Source organism: Hippopotamus amphibius, chromosome 6, assembly GCF_030028045.1.
Source record: "Hippopotamus amphibius kiboko isolate mHipAmp2 chromosome 6, mHipAmp2.hap2, whole genome shotgun sequence".
Classification (NCBI taxonomy): Eukaryota; Metazoa; Chordata; class Mammalia; order Artiodactyla; family Hippopotamidae; genus Hippopotamus; species Hippopotamus amphibius.
In genome coordinates this window covers 170,925,511-170,937,529 of record NC_080191.1, presented here as the reverse complement: position 1 = coordinate 170,937,529, position 12,019 = coordinate 170,925,511, and the positions used below count along the sequence as shown (strand labels likewise).

At 42.2% G+C, this 12,019-nt stretch overlaps 1 protein-coding gene across 10 annotated transcripts in view; it reads left to right on the top strand.

The window, feature by feature from the left end:
• Positions 1-12,019, top strand: part of RUBCN (rubicon autophagy regulator) — a 60,413-nt gene that overhangs the window by 5,144 nt on the left and 43,250 nt on the right. For 4 of the 10 annotated variants that reach the window (XM_057739924.1, XM_057739920.1, XM_057739919.1 and 1 more), the window contains exon 1: positions 3,650-3,889. The exons of 2 other annotated variants lie outside the window; for them this stretch is intronic. Coding sequence is in view for 3 of the 8 variants with exons in the window: in XM_057739920.1 (XP_057595903.1) it covers positions 3,825-3,889 (65 nt within the window). In the remaining 5 variants the exon portion in view is untranslated. Of the gene's footprint in view, positions 1-3,151; positions 3,275-3,649; positions 3,890-4,141; positions 4,191-6,424; positions 6,512-12,019 lie in introns of those variants that run through there. 4 more of the 10 variants (XM_057739922.1, XM_057739927.1, XM_057739926.1 and 1 more) reach the window with 4 other exon arrangements.

The following is a 12,019-nucleotide window of genomic DNA, read 5'->3' as shown; positions in this document are numbered from 1 at the left end:
AAAAAATATTCATGACTATGATATTTGTTGAATATATTCAAGAAGACTATTTCTTAAAACCAAACTTTTAGCAGATAGGTAAGTGTAATGAGCTTTAAAAATCTGTTATTTGAATAAATGATTCTTGAGTGAAATTAGCTTTCTGCCAGTAGTACTCTAGGACCAACTACCGTTTGTATAAAAATTGCATCCTGGTGATCTTGAAAACAAACAGATTAATCAAGATCAATAAAGTTCTTTTTTGACTTTTAAAATATTAATTCAGCAAGCAGTTGGTGAGTAAGGCCATTACATTTACGTGACGCTTATTTGAACTCTGATGCTAGATACTCTTGCCTATTTGACTTTTTGCATTTGGATCCCAGATGCACAAAATTGGGTAAATCATAATCCTTGGTTCATGATACACTCTCATCATTTTCCATGCATGACTGATTTTTGTTTGTTAATTATTTTAAATAACTGATTATAATTAGTTATGGTTTCATAACTAATTGGTTATTTTTTAAATTGTGCACCTACAAACCCATCACTCAAAACAAAAGCTAGAATAGACAATAACCCTATGACCTGGCAATTCCACTTCTAGGTACGCACCCAGGAGAAACCCTTGCTTATGTACAAGAGGCGACATGTAAAAGAATATTCATAGCAGCACTGTTTACAATAGCAAAAATTTAGAAACAGCCCAAATGCCTATCAGTGGAAGGCAACAAGAATAAACCAATATATTCACACAATGAACTATTATATAGCAGTCAAAATCAGTGAACTATAGCGACACACAATATAAACAAATCTTAATGTAACATTAAGCAAAAAAAGGCCTCGAATAAATACAGCTTAATATCCTTTTTTATAGTTAGAACACAAAAATTTTTTTAAATTTATTTATTTATTATTCTTTTTGAGGTACACGAAGTTCAATCATCTGTATTTATACACATATTCCCGTATTCCCTCCCTCCCTCGACTCCCCCCCATCCTCCCTGTCCCAGTCCTCTAAGGCATCATCCATCCTCAAGTTGAACTCCCTTTGTTATACAGCAACTTCCCACTGGCTATCTATTTTACAGTTGGTAGTATATATATGTCTATGCTACTCTCTCACGTCATCTCAGCTTCCCCTTCACCCCCCGCCCCCCCAAACCTCGAGTTCCCCAGTCCATTCTCTGCATCTGCGTCCTTGTTCTTGTCTTGTCACTGAGTTCATCAGTACCATTTTTAGATTCCGTATATATGAGTTAGCATACAATATTTGTCTTTCTCTTTCTGACTTACTTCACTCTGTATGACAGTCTCTAGGTCTATCCACCTCATTACACATAGCTCCATCTCATTCCTTTTTATAGCTGAGTAATATTCTATTGTATATATGTGCCACATCTTCTTTATCTATTCATTTGTTGATGCGCATTTAGGGTGCTTCCATGTCCTGGCTATTGTAAATAGTGCTGCAGTAAACATTATGGTACATGTTTCTTTTGGGATTATGGTTTTCTTTGGGTATATGCCCAGTAGTGGGATTACTGGATCATACAGTAGCTCTATTTTTAGTTTTTGAAGGAATCTCCAAACTGTTTTCCATAGTGGCTGTATCAACTTACATTCCCACCAACAGTGCAGGAGAGTTCCCTTTTCCCCACACCCTCTCCAACATTTGTTGTCAAAAATTTTTTAAATAATACTTTTTTAGGAATATGGACAGATGCAAAGAAACTATATAGAAAGAGAAGCAGTGGAATTATAAACAAGGGATTTAGGATGTGGCTACCTGGGGTGAGGGAAAGCAGAGGGATGGGATGGGGGAGTGGGCACATGGCTAGTGTAGGTTATTGTCATGTTTGTTGACTACTTTAAAGAAAATAAGTGTAGGGAGTTCCCTGGCGGTCCAGTGGTTGGGACTCCACACTTTCACTGCAGAGGGCCTGGGTTCAGTCGCCGGTTGGGAAACTAAGATCCCTACGAGCTGCGCAGCGTGGCCAAAAAAAAAAGTGTAAAACCCAGTCTTGGATATATGAGGAAATTCCTGTTTTCTAGAACTTTTACTACAATTTTAGTTCTAGAATTTCCTGATAAAGCTGACTCACTTTCATGTAAATATATGTTAAAATCATGTGGCATTAACTTGGGATTATACTTCAAAAAGTGAAGTACATAGATTTGTAGAAACAGAAGGTACTGAAATACCAATAACTGACACTGCCCCTTTCCTAAAAAGTATAACCCTTTAGTAGGAAAATATGAGAAAGCTTGAACAAAGAGTATTTTTTATATAAATGGAAGCTGAAAAATCATAATTTGCATTAAAAGGCTCTCACTTTTAATTCACAAAAAGTTTTCTCAAGTTTTAAAATTTCTGAAAATCATGTTTATTTTTTTTTTGAAAGTCATGTATTATTTCTAACAGAGTAACTAGTTTTTATGGAGTTAACCTAGATCCCTGCCTAACAGAGTAGTGCTGATTTTGTTGCCTTACCATGGCTCGAATCCCAACCTCCTTGTTCCCTACCACCACTGCCCAAGTTTAGGTCTGGACTTGGAAACCCAATGTCCACATTTAGCCTACAGAATTTTTTTTTTTTTTGGCCTGCGTAATATTTACATTTAAAAAAATTGTTGCCTTTTAAAAATTGGAAATTGTACTTAAAATGCAGATTCCAGCTTTATTGAAAAATCAGAATATTTGGCAACATTCAGCTATAGCTAACATGAGACTTCCCTGTTTGGAGGAGGCGTGGCGGTTCCAGTTCAGAGTTTCTGCCATTCTCCCACAGCTGGCTCTCTTCATTCATTGGCACTACCTGCTTGGCATCACCCTATAGGGACTTCCAGCCTCTTCTCACATCCATTCTTTTGCCCTTCCCTCCAACATGGTACATAACGCAGTACCTCTTAATTGTCAAAAGCAGCTTTCTAAGCAGGTCTGATCAAATCACTTCTTGATCTGCATATCCTTGATTTGCTCCTCATTGTTCTCGGGATAAAACCCAAGCTCAGAACGGCTTCCTGATTCGGTCTGCCTGCGCACTCACACCATTCCGCTCTTCGCCTCTTCGCAGCTCTGAGTACTCCTCAGAACCGGCCGTTCCCAAACCAGCTTCCTCGTGGCTGTGCTGCTCTCTTCACCTTCTCTTCCCTTCTTCTCCAGGCTAACGCATACTCATCCTCAAAAGCTCTGCTCTGACATCATTCCTCCAGGACACCTTCCTCCGAAGCCTTTCCCTTCAGCTCTTCGTTTGTGATCCCACAGCAGCCGGAGTTCTTCGACTTTGTGAGTTCTTCACTAACGTTTTTGAGGTCTCCACACAGCACCAAGAGGTGTTAAACCCGGGCACGCTGAAGTGGGGTTGACCGCACTTGGATTAAGACCAGAGTCTAGACCTCTGCCCCAGTTTGGTCCCAAAGGTGAAGTGCGACAGGCGTGTGTAAGGGTCCCAAGAGCACCAACTCCGGAGACTGGCGCTGCCGGGCGTCTCAGACACGGGCTCCGCGCGCGGCGCACTACGGCGAGCTCGCCGCCAGGCTCTGAAGCCGCTGCGAGCGCGGCCTCGGATTGGATAGGGAGGTGCATGCCGGTAGCGGCCGGGCCTTCGAGGTGCTTGCTGGGAGTTGTAGTTCTTGGAGCCGGAAGTGGGGGCGGCAGGGATAGAAACCGCCGCTGAGGCAGCAGTTGCTGCCGCTGCGGTCTCCCGGCTGTAGTGCATCTCTCCGAGCCCACCGGCCGTGGGTGCCTCCTCGGTTCCCGCGGGGCTCCGGGAGCCCTGAGGGGCGAAGCGACAGGGACGCCTCTCTTAAGAGAAGAGGCGACGTCTGAGCCCCGGATGCGGCCAAAGGGCGCGGGAATGGAGCTCGGCGGCTGCGAGGAGGGCTTGCCGGAGGAGAGCAGGTGGGCTGGGAAGGGGCCGGGGAGTCGCGGGCGGAGCGAGGCGCTGAGGCCCCGCGGGGGGCTTGCGAGGGCCCAGAGGGCCGGGGAGACCTGCCGGGCGCGACGGACGTGAGGGCGACTGCTGTGGGCCGCGCGTTGGAGGAGAAATTCTGAAAGGAGGGACGGGCGGGGCGTGGATGGGGCGGACGCGGGTGAAGGAGCGGGGATAGGGCACGCCGAGGGCGGGCGGCGGCGGAGGTGGCGGGCAGCGCGCGGTGAGGCTCAGACCCGCGGCTGCTGAAGAGGCGGCGGGTGTTGACAGGTGCGGCGGGGAGGTTTCCCAGGCCAGAGTCTGTGCGTAGGTGACAGCATCTCGGGCCGGTCACGGGAGGGCTGAAGGAAGGCCTTCTGGAAGCAAAGGTTGGGTGTTAGGAGCGGCCTGGAAAGAAGCCTCGGCAGGACGAGTGTGAGGAAGAAGGAGCGAAGGGGGCCTGTGGATGAAAGCGGGCGGTGGTCCTGGCGGTGGAATGAGGGTGGGGGCTTGCTCTGGAGGCCGGAGATGGCCTGCGTGCCGTTTGTCAGAGCGGGATCCCCGTCAGAGAGGGACAGGACCTCCCTGTCGTGTCCTTTTCCTCTTTAAACCCTTTCCTCCTTCCCCACAGTGCAGCTAAGCAATTTCCCATTTCTTTATATGAAATTGTTACTGAGTGCATGCCTTCCAGAAATTAGAGGATTTAAGAGTTTAAAAACTACTTTGAACGGTGGCTTGGACTCTGCAGAGGCGCTTCCCCTGTGTAGGGGTTGCTTCATTAATAACTCCGGTCTTAACCTCTTAAGAATCTGGAATGGACAGGATAGAGCAGGCACGTGGCTTAAGGAAGTCTTCCTTGACTTTTAAAAACACTCGATATAGTTAGGGTCTGAGGAGCAGTTGGGATCCAAAGACTGGAGGTGGAATATTTACCTCTGAGAAAAATATCGACAGGGGAAAATTAATGAGATGTTGTGCCTGGGTGACTCCTCTTTTATGTGCGGTTAGCCTGTGGCCTGCTGTACACAGCTTGGGCTGACAGGACCTTGGGGTTCCTGCCTGAGACTTGTGAATGATGTATTCAGTGAAACTGAACATCTTACTTCCCTTTTCCATGTTTCAGTTTGTGCTTATGTATATTTGGCTATTTATTCTTCCTCCAGATGTCTGTGAAATGCTTCATGTAAAAGGTCCTATATACATTCTAAACAAATTTTAGGATTATTTTTATTTTCCTCTTCCAGTTCATGTGGGAGAAGCTGGGTTGGAAATTCAAATTTCCTCCCCATCTACTGAGTTATATGTTTATTTAATGTATTTAACAAATAGTTACTACATGCCAGGCATTGCTTAAGAGCATTACAAGTATTAGTTAATCCTCATAACAGCTGGGTGAGATAGGTACTATATTACCACTGTTTGACAGGTGAGGAAGCTAAGATACAGACAGGGTAAATAACTTGCCAAGGTCACACGGTAGATCCTTGGTGGAACTGGGATTCAAACCCAGGCAATCTTGCTCTACTTTTAATGCCGACGCCTTACTACCTCTCACTATGCTAATATACTGGGACAAAGAAATGTATAAGGTAAAGAATTTTGTAGCATTCTTTGCCTGTCATTAAGGCTAGTGGGACTGCTCCTTTGCAGGTATCTTTTTCTTTTTTCTTTATTTTATTGGCCGTGTTGGGTCTTTTTTTGCTTTGCGCAGGCTTTCTTTAGTTGCGGTAAGTGCAGGCTACTCTTCGTTGTGGTGCGCAGGCTCCTCATTGCTGTGGCTTCTCTTGTGGAGCACGGGCTCTAGGCACATGGGCTTCAGTAGTTGCGGCACATGGGCTCAGTAGTTGTGGCTCACAGGCTCTAAAGCTCAGGCTCAATAGTTGTGGCGCACGGGCTTAGTTGCTCCGCGGCACGTGGGATCTTCCCGGAGCAGCGATCGAACCTGTGTCCCCTGCATTGGCAGGCAGATTCTTAACCACTGCGCCACCTAGGAAGCCCTGCGGGTATCTTTTTCTATCATTCTTTCCATGCTTGCCTCTTAACCAAGGAACTTTAATCAAAACTTAATTTCAGCAGTGGGATTATCCCCACAAAATCACTATTATATGTTGCCATAGCCTACTCTCTGTGGGTGGCTGGTTAACTCAGAATGTGTTATTTAATGGGACATCATGGCACTGGTGGCCTCCTTATTTCCATATAGTCAAATGGTAAATAAAATACATGCCTTGTGCCTGAGAATTGAGGCATTGTGGCTGGGTCACTGCAGACCTAAACTTTATATGGCCAATAAAACACCTAATTCAGAAGACATCTTCTTGATGAGCTGACATCATTTTTTTAATGTGAAGGATAAAACTCAGTTCTTTTCTGAAAGCAGTTGATGTGGTGAAACATGCATAAGCTTTATAGCCAGGTAGATCTGCGTTTGAATTCTAGCTCTACTGCTTAACTTGGCTTATCCTGTCTGAGTGGGAAGGATGATGCCTTCCTGAGCCGTAAGTTGTGGGGATTGGATGAGATGATGTGCGTGAAGCTCCTCACAGACCACCAGGTGTGCGGGGTGCAGAAAGGGTCTACTGCCATCTCCTCCCCAGTTTTCGTGGAGTAAGGTGAGTGTGTGCTCTTCCAGTTGCTGTTTGCAGTGGTATCATTGCTGCTCTTCCTTCTTCCATCGCTCCTCTATCCGAGTTGAACACAGTGAAGACTGGGGTGTTGGCCTAGCTTTTAACTTCATCCTTGGAATAGAATGTCCTAGATTCTCCTATTGTTTTCCATCTAGCTGGTCATCACTAGCAAAATACTACAATGCTTAGGGAGGATACTTCACTTTTACTAGGGTTTCCTAAATGCCAGTTGTTTGGAGGTTGGCTGGTGAAACTACTAAACAATTAAAGGAATGGTTCTTCTAGCATTGCTCTGTCACCCTCAGCTGCCTTGGGCTATGCAATCTACTTCTGAGCTTGGAACCCAACTACTTCCACAGTTTTCCTGGTACAGTGATTCAGATAGTCAGAATTCAAGTATTAAGATACTTTTTCGTGTCTCCAAACTGAACCCATTCTGTTGACCAGAACCTTTTCCTCCTCTGTCCTCTATCTCAGTTAATAGTGTTTTCCACTTAGTTAACCAAGCCAGAAACCTCAGAGTGAAATTTGATACTTCCCTCTCCTTCATTTCCCATATCCAAGCAGTTACCAGGTCCAGTAAGTTCTGTTTCTGCTTTTTCTCTTGAAGCTTTCTTTTTCTCCATTTCTAAATTACATTGGCTTAAATTACAGAAAAGTCCAGGGAGTAGTATTGCTTCAGGAATGGCCAAATGTAGGTGCTTAAACAAAAATTTGTCGCTGTCTGTATGCTCCTTTTCTAGATGTGTTGGCTTCATTCTCAGGCAGATTTTTCTGCGGAATAAGCCTTGGCAACTTCCAGTTTAGCAGTCCACTGAAAAGAAGGAAGCAAGCAATCCCAGTCGGTATAGCAAAAGTGAAAATTCTGGGGCTGAGTCTTTTTGGGCTGACTTGAGTTATGTTCCTGTTCTTGTAATCAAGGTATGGAATATGTTGCTCAGTCAGGCCTAAGTTATATGCCCAACGCTGAATCCTGGGGTAGGGTGATACTTTCTTAGGACTTCATGGACCAGATGAAGTGCCAGAGGGTTGATTCCCCTGTGAAAAATCAGTATTCTGTTACCAAAAGAAAGGGACGTGAATTCTGGGCAGACATAAACAAAATGTTCACTAAGGCCTTTATTATTTCTCATTGTGGATTCTTCAGTAGCCTCCTGACTAAGCTCCCAATGCCAAACAGCTTCCACGCTGCTACCAGCTTAATTTTTCAGAAGCAAAGTTACTGTAGTATTTTGCTCAGAATTGTTCAGTGATTTCTCATTGAAAATAGGGAGTCAAAACTTTCCTGGTAGTCAATATGGAGTTTCCAGTTACAAACCATGGCATTCACTCACTCACATCTCCTTCCTCACTGTTCCGATCTTGTTCCTCCACATTCCCGGCATTACTTCCTCCTTTGCCTGGAGAGCTCTTAGCCCTCTTTTAAATCACGCTGCTTTAGAAGGCATCCTTGACCTGCCCTTTTCCATCTCTATTATAGCACTTCTCACTCTGTAGCATTTTTTTTTTAAATGTAAGTGCCCATTTCCCCCATTGCATTTTGAATATTCTGAGAGCTGGGGACTCTCCCTCTGTAACCACTATAAGCCGGGTGCCTGGCACAGTGCCTGACATATAGTTGGTGTTCAATGAACATTTGCTCAAGGAATGAAAACAGTAACGGTTTGGCCATGCTTCTTATAGTTGGGCAGGTGTCATTGGTACTGTTGCTATTGAACGGTCCTCTTTTTTTCCCTTTCTCTTTATTCATTTTTCACATTAATTTTCATTTTCTATTTCTTCCCTTTCTTTCCCTTTCTCCTTTGATCATGCTCTAGCAGTTTATATAGCACTGGTAGCAGAGGAAGAGGATGACATTTTTGAGCAATCCATACTGCTAGTTAAATTATTAGAACTCCCCCTCCCCACCCCCTCACCACCAAAACATACTCTTGAAGCTTTTGGGGAAAATGCTATTGTCAGAACCCAGAAGCTGGAGGTGTGTCAGCTGACAGCAGGGACCAGAAGCTGAAGCTTTTCTTAGTATCTACCTTCCCCACAGCTGTTTCTGCTTTTTATAGCCGCTTTATCACTTCTTCCATAAATGGATTTTTTTCCTGTTTTTTATTTTGTTTTGTAATCTTTCCTCCATAAACAACCTACCTTGGTGTTTATAGACCAGCTCTGTCCAACGTGATAGCCACTTAGCCATCTGTGATAATTTAAGTCTAAATTAATTAAAGTTAAATAAAATTTTAAAATTTCAGTTCTTTTTAGTCACTTTGCAGACTTCAAATGCTTAATGGGCCACAGTGGCTAGTGGCGGCCATATTAGACAGCATAGATAAAGAGCATTTCCAGCATCACAGAAAGTGCAGTTGAACAATGCTGCTGTAGATTTCAGCTAGCGTTTTCAGGATAGAACTGCAGCGTGCTTACATATTTTAGCTCCTCTGGATCAGGCTCACTTGAAGTGTTACCTACACTTGTTTAGGAGGAGAGATTATTAAAGGAAGTCATCAATTGTAGTGACTAAATAGGGACTTAGCAAACTGTCTCTCAGCATTTATGGGGCCATATCCTTTGTCAGTGAAACTCACAGGAGCCCTGCTGGATTGTAGGACTGAGCGATGATTGATTTTTGACTAGAAAGCAGCAGAATCCCATAATTTCTAAAAGGGTCCTCAGACCGTCTCTCTGTGAGCTGTCCCATTTGCATACTTTTGAGAAGAAAGCAGTAAGAGTCATAATGCCATTCCTCTTCACCCACCTTCCAGTCCCTGATTTTATTTTTGTCTCCTAAAGAGTCCTTTGAGTTTTAGATTTTCCGAGGGTGGTTTTTGTGGTGGTTGTTGCTTTTTTTTTTTCTTTTTTCTATTTGTTTGTTCTACTTTTGTTATTTGCTCACTGTTTTATTGCTTTCTGGCCAGAGAGTATGTCTGTACTACTTCTACTTTTGAGGATCTATTAACTTTTTGACTTTTTCATGCGTGTGCCTTAGTACAAGGCCAATTTTTGTGACTGTTCTATGTGTGCTTAAAAAAAGTGTTCTTCAGGATGTAGTTTTCTAGATGTAATAGAACAACCTTGTTAATTATATTTTATTCAGCTCTTCTAATCACTTTTTTACTCTTGGTCTTCATGATCTCCCATTACCATTGTTTTTTCTTTTCCATTTCCATTTTTCTTTTTGTTTTCTGCAGTTTTTATTTCCTGTTTGTGTGTGTGTGTGTGTATGTGTGTGTGTTGTTTTGTTTGATGTATTTTGAGGCCATGTTACCAAGTACATAAAAACTGAGTGCTGTATCTTCCTTATTCCCTGTTTGTCTTTTTAAATGATTCTTGCCTTGAATACAACCTTGATATTAATATAGTTTCCTCCTACTTTTTTGTTTGATTGGCTGTTCTGTTTTAAATAGTTGTTTATTCCATTGACACTTTTTTTTTAAGCTCTTTATTGGAATAAAATTGCTTTATACTCTTGTACCAGCTTTTGTGGTACACCAGAATGAATCAGCTGTATTTATACATATATGACACTTATTTTTATCTCATATCTATTGGGTCTTAATTCTGTCATCTTTTAAAATTGATTTTTATAATGTTCGCTTGCTGTTTTCTTTCCTCAGCAGTTTTTGAGATAGTTTAGTTTTAGTTCTAATGACGGTTATCTTTTACTTTAAAATAGCCTGCCTAAAACTGAGGCAGCTGAGGCAGTGTCTTTCCTCTTTTGCCTTTGCTATTGGGGTGGTGGTGTATGCCTCCTTTGTCTTGCTTGTAAAGCACTCTTCTACCCACACAACACAAGATGTGGCTGTAAGCTACTGAGATTGGCTTTCTTATGTGACTTACAAAATCAACCCTATTTTTTTGCAGTAGAACCTTACAAGTTTCTTTCCTTCTATCCAGTAAGCTGATTTGAGTCTCTGTTATATACAAGGTCATCCAATATCGAGGAAGTCTTTCCAGCTATCCTGCTTCAGTGAGAGCGCCATGAACATAAAGAGGGCCTTGGGATATGTGCTGAGAAGAGAATTGACTCTAGTTTAAATGCAGTTAAGATGTTATTTGTATGTGGAGGACTGTGACTAGTCTTAATTATGTCACATACTGTCCAGTCCCAGAATTTTCTCTGAAGCAGAATGGGTAAGAAGCCTTCATACTGGGTACCCTTTCTGATTTAATTGGATTTATTAGATTTATGCAATGGAGGTTCAAAGGAAAAGGACAAAGAAAAGGGAAGTAATACTACTATTATCTGCTCGATGATGGTGCTTTCAGTAGATTATCAGTTATACTCCTTTATGAAGCACTTGTTCTCTCCAGTTTACAGATGAGGGAACCGAAGCTTAAAGAGTTTAATGGCTTGCCCAAGGATGTACAGCTAGTTTGTGCAGAGCTAGGATTCAAATTCAGGTTGGCCTGACCGTGAAGCTTGTTTTCCTTCCACTGAGTGCCATTTTCCCTCTGCTTATTAAAACATAAAATGCAAAAGAAATAGAAAAAAACGTGATCCTTCTCCTTAAGGAAATCAACCATATACTGATAAGTAACAATGTGTTTTGTTTTGTTTTTTAAGGATTATTATTAGGATGAATGGTGTGTTGATAGCATGTGGTCAGAATTTCTAATAAAAAAGTTGTAGCAGGTCAGATTATTTAGAATTTCTTGGAAGACAATTGAACTAGAGCTGAACCTTAATCCCTGAAAGGGACAAAAAGGGAATCATTCCAAGTGGAAAGGTCTCCATGAATAAAGTCATGGGAGTAGGTGTGAGGTTAGCATGTTTGTAATAGAGTGTGGCAGAGAGAGAGAGACTATTCAAATTGAGGAGTACTGAGCAGGATGGAGAATTTTGAACTCCATATTAAGGAATTTGCATATTATCAGTGGTTAGGTTTATGACATAAGGGGTTTTCCTACCTTTTGTTAAATCTATCCATTGTTGAAATTCAAGAAGTTTTATATCATTAAAATTTAGTATGATTGGTGAAGCATTTGTTGAATAGGTATTAAGTTACAAAGACATGGATTTAGACATGGATTCCTAGACATTGAGGTTCCCTCCTAGAGTCTGAGATTCTGCTGTCAACCACTAAAGGGATGAGACCGCCAATGGTCAGGTTCTCCTAAGTGCCCCAGAGCTGAGAGCTGTACAATAGAGTCAAGTATGTTTTTTCTATAAGCATATTGTTTATTTAAAAAGCATAATAAATATTTAACCATATGCTGTACAAGTTAAATACTGTGTAATTAAAAACAGAAAATATGAAGCCAGATAAGAAGTTAAATGCAAATTAAACCTGGTCATTTCCTGCTACCTTAGTGTTACCACTATTATATAGTGTACTACTATAACTACAATAATTATCTCCCTAATTATGTTTTTCTCTACTTTAAGAATGAACCCATTACTTCTTTCTAGGAAGTGCTTTCTGGCATTTAAAGTCCTAGGTGCTTGCCTGACCACAATTTTTCAGCGTAAGATGCCTTTGGTACTTGAGTATTTAAAAA